General features: G+C 38.5%; 1 protein-coding gene across 1 annotated transcript in view; it reads right to left on the reverse strand.

Annotated features, from left to right (window-relative positions):
• Positions 1–360: 360 nt before the first annotated feature.
• Positions 361–17,738, reverse strand: part of LOC148951821 (trypsin-1-like) — a 52,396-nt gene continuing 35,018 nt past the window's right edge. Inside the window, exon 5 of the mRNA XM_089089346.1 lies at positions 361–556. Coding sequence (XP_088945472.1) covers positions 419–556 — 138 coding nt within the window. The 3' untranslated portion in view covers positions 361–418. The remainder of the gene's footprint in view (positions 557–17,738) is intronic.

A 17,738-nucleotide genomic window follows, 5' to 3' on the forward strand; every position in this document is an offset into this window, starting at 1 on the left:
GAAATTTATTTTTGTTTAGCACTCCCTATACTGTAAGGACTTACACTGACAGTAGTCAGTCAAATGATGCATAATCCATCATCAGCGGGCCAAAGGAGATCGGCCCCGATTTGCCGCTTGAAAACTTGCTGCAGGTGATTTATGGCCAACCCATCAGATCAGTTCATTTGTTTTCTTTGTCTCTGTAGTCATCTTTGGGTCTTTATAACATCATCTTCGATCATTTATTCTTCCGTAAAATCATAATTTAAATCCTTAGAAAAAGACTGTGTCGATATAGCTGTAAGATATATTGATAAGCTTTTATAGACCACCTAGACTTGTCAGGCTATTTTTCTAAAGTAAGAATCAGAGGTTGAAAAAGTTTTTGTTTTTTATATTAAACACCAAATAAATTTTTATTCACAATAGAAGCCGCTTAGACTGAATTAATAAAGTCAATGAAGTATGATACTTGAGTGTAGACACCTGGGTATCCAGCAAATGCACACCCATATCCCCAGGATACAATACCAATAACAGTGGATCCCATGTACAGTGGTCCTCCGGAATCACCCTAAAAGTAAATATCAATGTTCAATTCCATAAGAGAAACTCAAAATAAAGGCCATTAATAGCTTGAAAACATGACATTCTGGGTAAACTATGTGCAAAAAATATTGTCAACAAACATACGTATTTTTTTTCTCAAACAAAATGGTTCTTTTATATTAGCTGGAGGCAAAACACAGGCTGTTTCACGTCTGATCTCAACATTATGTCAGTTAAAAAACAAACAAAAACTAGATATAGAATTAAGTAGAAAAAAAACAATTACAAAAACTATTCAATACTCGCCAAAGAAGAGAAATCAGGAATTCGTTTTTGTCAACGCATATAGAAACTCTTTTTGAACATTAAATCAGTTATTGGTTTTTTACATCTATTTAAGTCTACTTGTACTTGCTGCACGTTCAAGCCACATCCAGCCTCATTGGTGTGCCCGACAGACGACGACATGCCTTTTCAGAGATTTTGCTCGAGGATGACAGCCTCCAGGATCTCAAGCCGGTGACGATTCCAACGTCACCCAAATTTTGGAAGCCCCCAATAAGCTCAAGGTCAAACTTGACTGTCGCAGGGCATGTTTTCTTCTGTCCTCCAGCTTTCTTCTTTCATGCTGGAAGTAGAAGGCATTTCAGGCATTTTTTGCCTATGTGATCTTGTCATTTCCAAATGGTGCATCTAAACTCCCTCGGACATCTCATTTTGACAACATCAGAGACAAGTGGGTGATCCCCAAATAGAGAACCATGACTTCTTAGGCTTCGTATGACATTGTACATAGGGATATTTCTTTGCGCTTCCAAAGGGAGTTTTTAGTGGGAGAAAGACGTTTCATGCTGAGGATTTGTTACTCCAAGTCTCTTCTGAGGGAATTCCAATTGTGTTCATCATTTAGCAACAATATTTGAACAACTGAACGTCCTCAATTTGACTGTCATTTAAGATTACAGGTGAGACATCCATCCCATTTATCTGCATCATTTTCTTCTTCAGAAGACGTATCTTGAGATCAGTTGAGAGTGCTCTGTTTGCTACTTTGTTGATCATAGCCTGAGGATCGGCAACAGACTCAAGTATAGCGACAGTTTATCAAATATAGTGACATCATCAGCATAGTCAAGATCTGTGATGGAGAGGGACTGAATCACTGTTACACCTTTGTACTTGTCCTGTACCACAAGAATCAATTGACCACGAATTTGAATAATGCCAGTAAGAGGATGCAGCGTTGACGTACACTCTCTTCATTAAGGATAAAATCCGAAAGCTCACCATTGACTCTAACTTGAGCCTTGGTTCAATCATAATACGCCTTCAAATGCATGATGATCTTTTCTAGGATTCCGTTTTAGCCCATTACTAACCAAATAGCATCTCAATTGACCAAATCGAAGGCAGTGATGACATCAATTAAGATTTTGATTGTCTCCTGCCTGCTATCGAATGGTGCTGCTGTTGATCTGTCTTAAGCTAAAGATCTGATCACAGTAGCTCGTGCTTGGCCTAAATAATGCTTGATTGGATCGTGTTCGGGAACTTCTAGTGTCTTGGAACCCATTTAAAAGTACAATTGCGGATATTTTCGCAGTATTTGGGATGAGAGATATACCTTTGTAGTTTTACGTTCCATTTGGACCTTTTCTTGAAGACCGGGACAACTATCGATGTTCATGGAGCTCATCTTTGTCTGACTCAGGCAGAGCTTACGGCAGATCAGCAGGGACGCCATCTATACAAGGGCTTTTCAAGTTTTCAAGCAGTTTGATTGCCTGAACTAATTCCTCTCTAGTTCGTTGGTCCGTACAAACGTTTTCATAAGAAAGGTTTTCTGGTGGGTTGAGCAAGGCTACGAAAGTATTGGTTTCCGATATTCATTTTGATTCCTATTTACATGGAAAAGATTTGTTCTAATAGAGCCATTGTGTATGGTTGCATAAGATAGTAGTTAATTTAGTCCGTACACACATTTTCATAAAAAAGGTTTTCTGGTGGGTTGAGCAAGACTACGAAAGTATTGGTTTCCGATATTCATTTTACTTCCTATTTACATGGAAAACATTTGTTCTAATAGAGCCATTGTGTATGGTTGCATAAGATGGTAGTTAATTTAGTCCGTACACACATTTTCATAAGAAAGGTTTTCTGGTGGGTTGAGCAAGGCTACGAAAGTATTGGTTTCCGATATTCATTTTACTTCCTATTTACATGGAAAACATTTGTTCTAATAGAGCCATTGTGTATGGTTGCATAAGATAGTAGTTAATTTAGTTGAGTACATTCGTCGTTTAACTTAAGCTTGTAGCTGAAATTTTTTTTGGATATTTCCACTCTTACTGACAGTGTCCTAAAAATAATTTTTATGTCTTAGAGTCCAAAAAGTATGGAAGCTTAGAAGAGTGGAGACTGGCAAGAGTGTCAAAAGAAAAAAAAACATCACCACCATCCAGAATTTGACAATTTTGTTTCCCCAATACTGCTGAATACTTTGCTTTTCATGTGCTTTAAAATGTAGCAGAGGGTGAAGGAGGTAGAATTTCATTCCCAATATACCTAACTGCTTAAAGTCAATTAGTTTGCTTAACTTTCCAAGATTTTCCCAAGCTAGCGAATGTCTACTTTTTACAGACTGGGTTGTGACTTAAAAAGAATTCTTGAAAATCGTAAATACTGATTACTAATTAGTTGCAGAGAAATTTCAGCCTAAATCCTATTGCATTGTACATTAATTGTAACTATCAAGAATTTTTTGATTTTTTTTTTTTTACTTCTATAATGAAATCGCCAGAAGAACTATAATAATTTTAATCCTTATCCTTCCATATTAAAGCGCCAAAGATTCAACTCTTAAAAGTTTCCCATTCTCTTTACTAAGGCCCTAGGGCCCTAGAGTAAGTAAGTAGAGTGAGTAATCTAGTAGAGGGAACAGGTATTATTTCATGACAAAAAAAAGTTAAAAGTACAATTTGAATTTTGTTTTCATTCTTTGTTTAAATAAACCATTAAATGGACAAATAACTAGAATTATCTTTTAATTTACTCACACTCTATTCAAAACGTCTACTCTGATTAACAGCTATCCCTTACGAATGTCCTGACGAGAATAGGCTAGGTGTAAAAGGTTTGAGCTTTGCCGTGCTGTGAGATGTCTTTGGGTTTCTGCTCTGTCAAAAGCTCCTTTTTTATGTCTTTGTCCCTGAGAGGGATTAAATAAAAAAACAATATCTTTTAACTGAAAGGAAGGAGCGACATTAAAACTTAAAACGTACAGAAATTATTCCGTATATGAAAGGGGCTGTCCCCTCCTCAACGCCTCGCTCTTTACGCTAAAGTTTTACTTCCTCACAACTCTATTTTTTTTAAACAATAAAAAACATTAGCGTAAAGAGCCAGGCGTTGAGGAGGGGACAGCCCCTTTCATATACGGAATAATTTCTGTTCGTTTTAAGTTTTAATGTCGCTCCTTACTTTCATTTAAAAAAACTTGTTTTTTTATTTATTTTTTTTTTAATTATGTTATTACGTATGTGCGGGGGTTCTCCTCTTAGTCAATACCACGCTCTTTACGTTAAAAGTTAAAACAAATTTCAATTCACAAACCTCTTTTGAAAGCACTAAAAAAAAACTGTAGCGTAAAGAGCGAGGTTTTGAATTGGGGGAGACCCCCCTCATATAGGTAATACTTTCTGTTCGTTTTAAGTTCTAATGTTGCTTCTTACTTTCAGTTGAAAAAATTTGTTTTTTTTTAATTTAATTTTTGATCGTTTTTTAAATAATGCTTGGAAATCCGGCTCCTCCTTCATAGAAATCTCCCTTACCCCAAAGAAACATCCTCCACGGAAAGATTCTCCCGAGTAACCCCCTCCTCCAGCCCCCCCCCCACCATAAAAAAATTCTTCCAGAAAATTTCGGTATACTTTCCAATACCCAATACAATATGTAAGCTATGGGCAAAGTTCATAACTTGCAGCCCTTTCCCTGGGAACTATGGAGGATTAAGTCATCCTAAAAGACATATTTATTATATTTTCGACTATGCTGAACAAAATGACTATTTCAAAATTTTAATTGTATGACTTTGAGAAAAAAATGAGCGTGGGAGGGCGCCTAGTTGCCCTCGTTTTTTAAACAAAAAAAACTTTAGCGTAAAGAGCGATGCATTGAGGAGGGGACAGCCCCTTTCATATACGGAATAATTTACGTTCGTTTTATAAATACATCAATCATGAAAAATATATACGCCATCATGCGTATTTGGATACTACATGATACTACATGGGTATGGCACAACTATAAAAGTAGAAAGGCCTCAGGAGGTCCGAACAGCACACCGTATATGGGCATAGAGTCCATAGGGAGATGGTTTTCTCACTGAGAATAAAAAAACAGGATTTTTCTCACTTGAAAAAACAGGAATTTTCTCACTTTTATGGATGTTTCTTGGACGGTTATGTGTGTTGGTCAATTTATTTGATGTTTTTCATGGATGTCAACATCAATTTATGTCTGTTTTATGGTTTTTGTCAGTGAGAATGGAAAAACAGTATTTTTCTCACTTTGATGGATGTTTTCTGGATTATTGAGTCTAACGGGGACCGGAGTCAATGACCTCTTCTTTCAAGATCAATGTATTGTTGTTGTTGTTGTTGTAAGTGCATGCTCGAGGCGAATGTTATGATCCAGAAATAGGAAACAGTATTTTTTGTTGTTGTTGTTTTGGCCAAGTGCATGCTAGAGGCGAATGTTATGATCCAGGAATTAGGAAACAGTTAGATCACGTGTTTCCTTTTCAGCCAATCAGCGAGTCGGTTTACATATGGTTTTCCCCCTTACATAACAATTCACCCTTGAGATTTCGTATATAACGGACATGCATTGTGATTAAATTATCAGAAAGTTTTGTGACACAGTTGAAAGAACTTGAATGGATATTATTGATGAGCTTGAAGCCTTGACAGCCACAATTAGCAATGTTAGTAAATGTTTAATTTTTATTTTCAAAGTAAAATTATTTACCTTGGTCACCCTCCAGTATATTTAAGTCCCCCCCCCACAATCCAAATCCCCTCCATGCAATCTGTATACTCGATATAAAAAATAAAAAATGTTATTTTTACCCTAAAAACCTAAACCCTCCCCCACTGTTTTTACAACGATAATAATCGCAATAGAAAGGGAACATTTTCGTTAAATTTATACAATTTTAAGCATTCTATATCCTAGCTAAAAGCGACCACTCACTTCCGTCAATTCTTAAGGCATTATGCCGCTCTGTTTGACATTAGGCTCTCTAGCGCGAGGTTAAAATTAGCTGTCACCCTTTTTAGAGCACTTCCTGTAAAAGGTTTCTCAGATCAAAATGGTTTGTTTTTCCGTCAAATTAAAAATAGTTTCGAGCAAAAAGAGATTGCGATAATTAAGCGCAGGCCTATGCAATCTCTATTTGAAGAAGTGAATCGAGTTATTTTCAAATTAAGTTCTAACAATATCTTTTAGGACATTGCTGAAAGGGTGGGGGGGGGGGGTTGACATGCCTCAATTCTATTGCCATCATTGTAAAATGAAAACAAACTGTTTCTTCGCATGAAAAGTAAGGGGGGATTCGTTGTGTAGATATGTATACCCTTTGACAAGAAAACTAATGTGTAAATATATGCGTTGCGTCTCTAGGCATGTTTTTAATTTTTTTCAGGCTTTCTTTCGACAAAGTTTCTTTTATATTCCCAGGAGGGGTGCGTAAAAACTATGGTTTTTAACTTTGATATGCAAGGCTAGAAAGAAAAGTCTTTAGGAGTTGCATGAAACTTATATTATGCGTAAATTGAATAGCATTTAACCTATGTTTGCAAAATTTAGGCCTATAGGATGCTGGGTTAACGATCTTTTTTTATCTAATTTAAAGCCTATAGACTGGAACATTTAATTTTTTTTTCTAAATGATAAAAATAGAAACATTGATTTCTATCCTAAGGCTATAGACTACTGATTGTCATGATTTTTTTTTCACCAGTTGTGTAATAAAAACGTTTAATTTCTGAGTTTAGTATATTTTTACTTTTTGCTTTACTGAAAATGCTGGCGTAGGGGGGCTTTCTTAGTGATAAATGCTTTTCTAGACAAAATTATGTGGATGAGGGTACTAATTTTCTTTCTGTAAAAAAGGGAGAAATTATTTTCCATACTAACTTTTTTCTCTTCTTTAAGGCAAATTGTGAAGAATGCCCGCCGCCACCCAGTAAGAGAGCAAGGGGTAATAATGCGGCCCCTGCGAAGGCGACAGATTGTGAAGAATGCCCGCCACCACCCAGTAAGAGAGCAAGGGGTTATAATGCGCCCCCTGCGAAGGCGACAGTTGTCCAATATGGTCACTAGCCGAAGCCTCCTAAACATGTGTTACCTGACCAAGCCGCAGCCCAATCTGCGCAGGATTGTGACATTGATGGTCCACCCACTAGCAGGAAATTCAAAAGTGAATGGGCAGCTTCCTACACGATGGCGAGTCCCGCTCCTGGTAAAGTCGATGCCCCACCAACACAAGGTCCACCGATGGTACAGCATGCTTCGCCTGGGTCTTCGGGCACCCAAGTGCAGCCAGGATTTGCAAATGTGAGCATTTTTCCTACCTATCTTATAGAAAAATATATCTATTTCTTCCAATGTCTATTTAGTCTTTTCTTTTCACTATTTTTCAACACTGTGTAAAAGTGTATCTCAGGGATATTAAAATATTAACCCCTCGCCCCCCAACCATTGTTTTAAATTTCTCTGCCCCCCCCCTCCCTCCCTCAGAGATATCTAAATATAATGTAATTTTTTGTTTTTGCATGTCAAACCGCTCTTTTTTTCTAAACTTTATTATTTTCTCTGTTCCCCCACTATTGCTATCTCTTCGATATCTCATAATAATATTTTTAGGTAATTTCTAGTTTTTATTGCTATCTCTCCACTATGAAACTCAAAATGCTATTTTTCACAATTGAATATTATAGTTTTATGGGGAAGGACAGAGATTATCCCATTTATCTCATTGCACATATGGATTCTAATTTGCATAATATTTTTGACAGCTTACAACTTGCCAAGAATTTAGGGCTTAGCATTGACAATAAGAGTTAACGGTTTCCCATTTATTTGTAGTGTTTCCCTGAGAATACGCATGGAACAGAAGATACGTGGCTTACAATAATTAAGCTAATGAGTCCGAGACAACCTGTAGGGAATTAGAGAGAGAGAGAAACGACTTATGGTCTAAAATTTTTTTATTTGAACATTATGTAAATGACTGGGAGCCGCGGTGGCGGTCGGGAAGCGCCGGTGGGCCCGGGAAGTGCCTGGGGAAGTGCAGCGGGAAGCGCCGGGGGGAAGTGCTGTGGGAAGCGCCGCGATGGCCGGCTCGGAGGGGGAGCGTTAAATATTGGAAATTGGGAAAGGGGGTGGAGTTGTTTGAACAAAATCAAATTGTCACTTCTATGTAAAGCGATGTTTTAGATTGTAAATATCTTATATTAAGTTTAAAATTGGAACTTTCAGTTGAATTAAACAAATTCTAATATGTGCATACTGTTACTACTACTACAAAGCGCGTTTTAAATAATATCTAAATAATAATCCAAATTTTAAAAACGTTAGGGATGTTTTGAACACTTTGAAAATAAGCTATTTTTTTCATTTATAGGAAAATGAGCTATTGGTACCATAATCATTGTCACCATCATCATCAGCTGGTGAAGAAAAGGAGCTCTCCAACAACAATTCAACATGGGACGATAAAATTTTAGCTGACAGTCAAATACCGTTTAATATTGATGAGTTTTTAGATGATTTTTTAAATGTAGATTATAGCGCAGTTGGGCAGGGGGACTTGAGTCAAAATACACTACAGCTTTTGGAGGATTTTAAAAACGAATTAACGGGGAACCCTCCTCCACCAGCCTCCGATACCCTAACGAATCCACTTCAAAAAACTGAAGTAGAGCATTCGCATACCCCAAATATTGTTGAACAATATGGGAGAGGGAGTGTTGATAATATACAAGAGGGGGAGGGGGTAATGTCCAATTTACACCATTTCCCGAATTTCAGCTGTCCAACACAATTTTAAATGCAATAGTTGTCTACACTGCGACTTTTGGGGACCCGTTTAATTCACTTATGGGGGGAAATTCTGTGTTTGACCCCGTAGAAATTGTGCATGACTATGTAGATAAAATTCGTGCACTGTTGGAGAACCAAATTCAATTATGGGGGAGGGATTCAATTAAGGTTTCTATTGTTTTAAAGGTGTTTTATTTAAATGAGAGAAAAAGTGAAGTTTATTACCATTATGTACATTCCGAGATGCGCGTGAGTTATCCAAATTTAGAAAATTTTGAGGGTGTTTTTTCGGAGTGGGTATGTCAAATTATAGCGCATCTTGAGAACTTTAATGAAAACGGTAGTGGGTCTGTAATTTTATTCATTGAAAATTTAAGCGTTAATATCTGTAAATTTAAGAAAGATTTTATTTTAAGAGGGGGTGGGGAAAGGGCAATAGTTTTAAAATATAATCCAGATCTAGAAGGTTGTCAAGGTGTCCAGTGGATTTGTTTTGAAAAAGGTCAAAAATGTTTCAAGTACGCTTTACTCGTATCAGCATTCGAGCCTCTAGCACGTGACGCTACCAAGACGAATTTAGACGATTGGGCTGTACATGGGATGGAAGGGCCCAATTTCCCCATTGTAGATTTCTCTTGTTTAGAGGGAAAATACCCAGTGACGCTACGATCCATTGATATTTTTGAAAGGGCTAATGCCCATTTAAATAATGGCGTTACTGTGGTTCAGTATGAAACTGAATTTGAAGATTGGGTTCGTTTAAAAAAGAAGGGGGTGGTCATCCCTGTAAGGGGCCCATCAATTGAATTAGTCAGACACTGGGTTTGGTTGTTGTATACACCCCCATCTAGTGCCCTTGCCAATTCAATTGGCCATTTTAATCCGATCACAGACATTAGTAGAGTTCTGGGGGAGGGTAAGAATAAGGGGGTACGTTTCTACTGTCCAACATGCCTCTCTCGATTTTGGACTGAATTAAAGTTGCAAAATCATATGAGGCACTGTAGACGGCATGGCTATCAGACAGTGGAAACGGTTTCAGGGGATAGGGCTACTTTACGCTTCAAAAATTTCCAAAACACCCTCTTCCAGTGCAACATAATATCATGGGACTGTGGAGGTCAGCTGATAGAAATTAGTTATTTTGGATGTACGAGTCGAGTTAAAGAGCACCAGTCTAGCGCAGTGTCTTATGTTCATGTGCAAAGAAACAGATCTAATACCACACAGCTGTTAGAAATAGTGGAAACGCAGAAGGAGGGGGAGTGCATGGACAAGGCACTGTCTAAAGTAATTGACACAGCTAATGGCGCTATTTTGTCGTTTGAGAAATACCCATTACCCAATGTTTTTGTCTGCAGAGGATCGTCTCGCGATTAAAAATCAAAAAATATGTTGGGTTTGTAAGGGGGAGTTTGTAGAGGTGATAAGGGGACTAAAGGGGAAAGAGGTGGTGGAGGGGAAAAGTCAGAGATCATAATCACTTGTGGCAGGAAATATCCTCTGGGGGTAGTAATTTTAGAGGGGTTGCGCATCAATCGTGTAATTTAAATGTTAGCCAGCAGTTTTTTATCCCTGTTTGTATCCACAACTCAAATTATGACTTAAAATTTATTTTATTGGCACTTGCACGTATGCATAGGGAGGGAGGGGGGGGTAGACAGTCCATGGGTAAATAATTCATTTACCTATAACCTTATTCACAAATCTGCCAAGAAGTTGTTGCTTCTCGAGCTGAAATGGCAGGCAGTGGATAATGGGCATACGTGTTGGAATAAAATCAGGTTTTTAGATTCCTTTTGGTTTTTTTCCCAAGCCATTGAGTCCATTGATTCAAGTGCAGAAAAGCGATAATTTTGATAGCTTTCTCTTGCTTAAACAGCACTTTCCAGATAGTGATATGTGTGAGCTTTGGACCTGCAAAGGTGCATACGCATACGACTATTACTGTTCTGGCGCTCGCTTAAGAGAGGTGAAACTACCTCCAATTGAATCTTTTTACAATTCACTGACCAGTAGTGAATGCACAGCCGAGGAATATGAGTTTGCCAAGAAGGTGTGGGCTAAGGGGGATTGTAAAAATGGGTGGGATTATTGTAGACTGTACTTGGCCAGTGACGTTTTAACTCTGTTGGATATAGTCTGTAAGAACACAGATCAAATCTATTCAGAGTTCGGGTTAGATATAGCCTACTATTTTTCCACACCCCAGTTGGTGATGGATTTGATTTTAAAAATTAGTTGGGAGGAAATAGGCCTAATCACCGATGTAGATCAGCCCCTTTTTTGTAGAGTGTTCAAGTAGGGGGTGGGTATGTTTTTCATGGGGACCGCGTCTTGTCAACCGATCCGAGCGGAGAAAACAGCACTGGTGCAAATTCAAATGCAGTGTTCTTGGAAATGAACTCATTGTACCCCTCGGCAATGTCTCACTACTCTTTGCCGCCGTGTGGGAACTATCAATGGCTTAAGAATCCTTGTGAGTTCCCGGACATTACCACCGTCGAGGACAATGGGCCACAAGGATGATTCTTCGAAATTGACGGTCACATTCCTCTGGCGCTTCACGACTCCGTCAAAGATTTTGTTTTTCCCTGTATCAATCGACCCGTGAGTAGGGACTCATTGAGCCCCTACAATCGATCATTGGTCGAGGATATGGGGATGCACTGGACCTCTTCTAAGAAGAAACTGATTACTGATTTGAACCCCAAGGAGAATATCGTTGTTCACCATGTGCTTTTGCCCTGGATGGTGAGTGACGGCCTCATCACCACCATAATACACCGGGTCCTACAGTTCAATCAGTGACCATATTTAAAGACGTTTATCAACACTTGTGTCGATTAACGCTCTAAGGCAAACTCAACGGTAGAAAAGAAATTTCACAAACTCATTCTAAATTCAGCGTTTGGCAAAATGTGTGAAAGCGTACGGAACAGATCTCGCTGCGACGTTGTGACTGACCCTCTAGAGTGGGCACGAATTATTGCCGATCCCAATTTTACATCGTTCACGAGCATAGAGGCTGGCATGGTTCTTCTACACTGGCGAAAGCGAAATATGGTACTGAACAAGAATATAGCGGGCGGCAGTTCAGTACTGGAAATTTCCAATTAGCTTATGTTGTCGTTTTATTACAAAGTGTGCAAGTTGCAAAGGCCACGGGCGGGGGCGATTCAAGTTTACGATGGGGACACAGATTATCTGGTGTTAAATGTAAATGGGACCGAATATTTAATGGGTGATCTAAAAAAAGGGGGAACACATCAGCTCGCGGATGGATTTCACCAACTGGAATCAATCCCTCTACCCCGAGTTGGTGAAACGTCAAGCCCCCAACCAACTATTAATGTTAAAATCAGAGACGGGGAGTGATTTGATATCCAGGGGGGTTTTCCCGGGCCCTAAAGTTTATCGCGTTGAAACACATAGTGGGGATGAAAAGAAGGCGTGTAAAGGGGTGCCAAAACATTTTGTAAAGAGTAATTTCAACTTGAGCGTGTACAGAAACTGTGTAGAAAGTAGCCTAGTGCCGAGAGCACAAGTGCTTGCAATTCGCTCTCTACATTATAGAAATTATACAGTGAGAGTGGAAAAAAAAATGCAATGTCATGTATATCTGACAAAGTCTATGTGCTCGAGAATGGCGTGAGTGTCCTGCCTCATGGCCACTACCGTATTTCAGACCGAGTTGAATGCATAGACTATCGCAATCAACTTGGTCTGGATAAACTAACCTAACCTGACTAACCCAACCACTAACCACCACCAACCCATTCATAAATTAACTAACCACCACCAACCCGTTCATAAATTAACTAATCTAATCTCAACTAACCCAACCACTAACCTGTAGCAGCAGCAGTGATGACAACTATTGTCTACAATCCATTTTCGCCCCCCGGCTCCGGGGGGGCCTTTCCGCGGCCAGCCCCGGGGGGGGGGGGAGGGGTCCCGCCCACGGCCGGCCGGCTTTCAGCCCCTTGGCCCTGGGGGGGGGGGACCTCACTTTTAAATTCATAATGTTCAACTGTGCTAGTTCATGTTCCAAGTGTTTTTTTCAAGTGTTGTTTTCAAGTGTTCTTGTTGTTGTTTTGTACAGAAAAGTGTGTGTTTTGCTGCATAAAGTGTTGTTGTTGTTGAACAGAAAATTATTTTTAAGACAATAAGTGTTGTACAGATAGTTGGTGATTACTGTTGATGGACAAAAAGTGTTTTTATTTTTTCTTGTACATAAAGGGTAATTTTTATCGTTGTCAATTGTTGAACAAATAGACGTTTTTATGTTGCCGAAATAAATGCTGCCATGAAATTTTGTCAACTGTTCTTGTTAACGTACTAGATAGATCTATGGGGAAATTATTGCTACTACTACTTATTCATTGGACAAATATGATTTACAGTTAGTTGTAGTCCAACTGTTGTCAACAGCAGCAGCAACATGTATCAATTTAAAACACCCTTCAGGTCATTTGTGTGTGGTCCCTCCATGTCGGGGAAAACAACACTCTTAACTAAAATAACTCAAAATTGCGATAAAATATTTTTGGAAAAACCGAAAAAAATCTACTATTGCTATAGTATATGGCAGGAGTCCTATGATCAAATAAAAGCTAATGCCAACACCATACCAATACAATTCATACGGGGACTTGATTTTTTCAATAGTATTGAATCGAACTCGTGGTTGATTATCGATGATTTGGCTGAATCCATTGAACAGTTCTCACAGGAAATGCTACAACTGTTCACTGTTCGCTCTCACCATGAGCACATTTCCATAGCCCTGGTTCTACACAATCTGTTTCATCAGAGCAAATGCATTCGAACTCTTGCTTTGAATTGTACCATCTATATTATCTATCGAGTCGTTCGGGATTCTAGCTCACTCATAACTCTCAATAAACAGACATACCCCGGCGCCCCAAAATTTCTGTTGTCAGCGTACACTCAAGCGACTAATAAACCCTACGGTTACATTTTGCTGGATCTTAATCAGAGCACACCCGAGGACCTACGTGTAGTCACCGACATTTTCGACAATGAAATTACAGTATATCTTCCGGTGAACAGTAGAAAAGACTGTTAGTTGACGTTATGACACCGAAGAAACTACACGAACAACGGCATTTTTTTTCTGTTTTAAGCACTTCAAAACCTTTGCTTAAGAAGGCCATACTCAAACATGGTTTTGACCATAATTTCATTAATCTAATATGTTAACTTTGTTTAAATTTAACTGAGGGCAATGTTCAACTGCCAGAAGGTGTTAGACAACAGACAAAGCAACAACGTTCCACTGTGCGCGCCTTGGCTTGTAAAAACAAGGTAAAAATTTTAAAAGAAAACGGCTCCTTCAAGCGGGCGGTAGCTTTTTCACACTTTTACTGCCAATAATTGCAGGACTTGTAAACAGTTTTCTCTAGAGAATGGCTAAACCCTATAAATTGACACCATTTGAACTTGTCCTCTAGCCCGTGAAACATTTTTAAGACAATCTAAGAGAATTTATTAATAGTATGCATAATGTCGATATAAAAAATAGCTTTTGTTCCAAGATGCATTGCGACGTGTTGAAAGACATAAACCTTATCGTGAGAGACCAACCGCCGCCACTGATCCCTTCAAACAGGAAACATCTCCCCGAGATTCTGCAGCAGCATCAAAGGAGAAGGAATTGAATTCAATTGTATTGAAAATTGGAAACCAATTGCCACTCACCTATCGAGAACAGAGTAAAAGATTATTATAATATCTAATGTTGGAAACTGGTGATCAAATTCAAGTCGACAGCACAGGGAAACGAATTATAATTCAGGGAAAAAGTTATAATCTAGTTGATTTAATTTGTGATATGGTGACGAATCGTAAAGGACTTTTATCCTTTGACAATAATCTATACACTTTTCTAAGTGTATCAAACTTCCCCAAAAGTCTTATTGGCAATTAGCAAATTCTAAAGAAATTAAGAGAATATAGTCCTCCTCCAACACAAACACCTCCATTTAAAAAAGAAGAAGAAGATTCAATATTTGAAAATACTAGCAACAGCAGCAATGATTTTACAACACCTGTGGCTGCTAGTCAAAAGCGAAGACGAATTGATTCACCTTCCAGTGTACAAAAGGGGAGTGTACATTACGCCACGTGTTTGCGTTCAAAATGGATAACGTTCTGAAAGGTGTCTATGAAAATTTTGGTGAAGTGGGAAGTTTAAGTTCTCCCAAAACGCTTTCTAAAGCTGTCTCCGGCAGCACATTGAAAAAAGCAAAAGAGTATCTAGAGAATGAACCGAGTTATACACTACACCGAAATCACAAGCTTCGTAGCAAACAATATCGTCAAACTAAAGCCTTTTTCCCTCTGCATATAATGCAAACGGATCTTTTAACACCCTAAAAATATATTCTGGTGGCAATCAGTGTCTTTAGTCGCTGTGCCTATGCCATTCCATTACGATCAAAGAGAGGTGTTGAAGTTGCTCGGGCCATTGAAAGTATTCTTGAACAGGATTCGTATAGAAAAATTCAATCGGATCGTGGCAGTGAATTTGTTAATCCCCATGTGCAAAAGGTTCTTTTGAAATATAATACAACACTTTATCATAGTCACAGCCTGATAAAGGCTGCATTGGCTGAACGATTAATAAGAACGATTCGTCTATTAATTTCAAGATATTGTACACTGAAAAATACACCGGCTTTTATTCATGATTTAGAGGTTCACGCAGAGAGGTTCTCCGTGCCGAGTGAATGAATTCGTATTAAAAAAAAAAAAAAAAAATCACAGTGTTATAGTGAAAGGATACTATACCAAAATTTCACAGTGTTATACTGAAGGGATACTGCAAGCTGGTTTTTGGAGAATTTTCATTTTGACGAAAGCGGGCCCCGAGTGATAACTGGATATATTACATAAAAGGGGCCCTTGCGTGTAAGTCTCACTCAATGCCTTTCTAGTTTTATTTAGGCAGTGCGGTATTAATTGGTGGCAAAATATCAGTGACGAAAGACCATTTTAACCTCCGCATGGATGAGCTTCAACGTTTGATTTCGAAGCTCCAAAATGAAAATAAAGTACTGAGAGCAGAGAAAAAACTGCTAAGGACTGAGCTGTTTCAAGTCAAGACTACTGCCCTGCGATCGGAGATGTACGCTCGAAGAAACAACATTCTTATTCACGGTGTTGAAGCTCCGAAAGGAACAGAAAATCTCCGAGAAACTGTAGTGACATTTTTTCAGTCTAAGCTTGGAATTACAGATGCTGATCAGCTAAGTATGGGTACATTGTATCGTATTTCTAAGAAGACGGCTCCCTCCCAATCTGGAACTGGGCCGAGCCTTCGAAGTAATTCACAAAAGCAGAAAGCTACTGAGCCTATCTTTATTAGCCTGTCAGAAACTGAACGCCCAGCTATTCTGAAAGAATGTGGAAAGCTAAAAAAAACAGGTTTCAGTGTGTCAACAGATTAGCCAGTTGAGCTTAGTACACAAAGAATAAACTTATTATAGCTTGGGTACAAGTTGAAAATTTCTAAATTGTTAGCAGAAAACGTTGAATAAACTCGTGTTGACCAGCGAGGACTAAGACTATGGTTAGAGGTAAAAAAAAGTCGCGAAATTTACAATGGACTAAATCTCAAGATGACTGCTTTGATCCGCTAAAGTTGGCAGTACCCGCCGAACCGGACGATACCGACTTTGATGCTTGAAATAATTTTAGTGTGATTTGTTTGTTGATGTCTGATAGCTCCACCTGCTGTAGTCGAAGAGATGAAGGAAAAATATGATAAAATTAGTTAAGATTTTTTTTTTTTTATTTTTTTTTTTTTTTTTTACTATTTGTTATTGGGGCTACAACAGCGGAAATGGGAAAGAATGTCATTGATGAAGTAGTTTTTTTTAGCCGCTTGCCGAAATGAGTGATTTGTTGTCCAAAAATGTTTCATTTTCCAATTTTCTGTGTTTCTTGTGTTAATCCATGTTTGTTTACATCAGTTTTTTGTTGCAGTTTCAATGAAGTTCATTAGGGTGTGTGCATTTCTCACGGCTCTCCGCTTTGATCCAAGATGCAACCACATTCCCCAGAGAGTTTTGGGTAAGTTTTGAGTTCCTTGTCTTCGTCCCCGAGGCCCACTACCTTGCCAGCAGCTCAAAAAAAATTAGAACAATTAGAAAAGTCGTTCTTAAATTTGGAAGAAACTTTTGATAGAGTAATTAGTAATGAAAATGATTGTTCTTTTTTTAGTGAAAATGAATTTCCTTGAAGTAAATATATTCAGTTAATGAGTATGCCCAAGGGATGCTCTGAATCTCACCTCAGTATAGTTCAGCTCAACTGCCAAGGATTATGTTCGTCACTGACAGATGTAATGACCATGTGCCAACAAATACGACCTGACGTTCTTGGACTGTGTGGAACATTCCTGTCGAGGCAGACTGACATACTGGTAGATATCCCCGGGTATACATCGAATTTTGTACACAGACAAGAGTCAGCACGAGGAGGATTGGCAATCTAAAAAAAGAGCGAATACCCAGTCTGTGTTAATTGCAAACTGACTCGAAATATAGAAGGTATTTTTGAGTCACTTTTTCTTGATATGTCCCTTCCTTCACAACGGAAGGTAATCGTTGGAGAAATTTACCGATCACCGTCAGGTTCTGTTTCTTCGTTTACAGAATATTTATTGGAAACACTCCAAATGATTGAAAAACAGAATCATGATGTGGTCATCATGAGTGATTTCAACATCAACCTAGCCTATCCCCTAACTAATAGCGCTAATGATCTTCTCACTCTTATGTCTGGATTTAATCTTTACCCGTCAACAACTATCCCAACGAGAGTAACTGAGAGTACTCATTCACTAATAGACAATATTTTTTCTACTCTTCCTCTACTCTCGGTTTCAGTAATCCTCAGTGACATGTCAGACCACTTCCCCTTATGTACCGTTTTCAAAACATCAAAGGCAACAAGATCATTTTCAAAAACTAGAGACGATATTCTGGTTTTAGATCTGTGTGAATAAAACTTAGGTTTACTAAACGAGTATTTGTAAAAAACGACCTGGGATAGTGTTATGGATAAAGAAG

This window comes from Artemia sp. Qi Xiang Cuo, chromosome 5 (genome assembly GCF_049724085.1).
Source record: "Artemia sp. Qi Xiang Cuo chromosome 5, ASM4972408v1, whole genome shotgun sequence".
NCBI classification, from domain to species: domain Eukaryota; kingdom Metazoa; phylum Arthropoda; class Branchiopoda; order Anostraca; family Artemiidae; genus Artemia; species Artemia sp. Qi Xiang Cuo.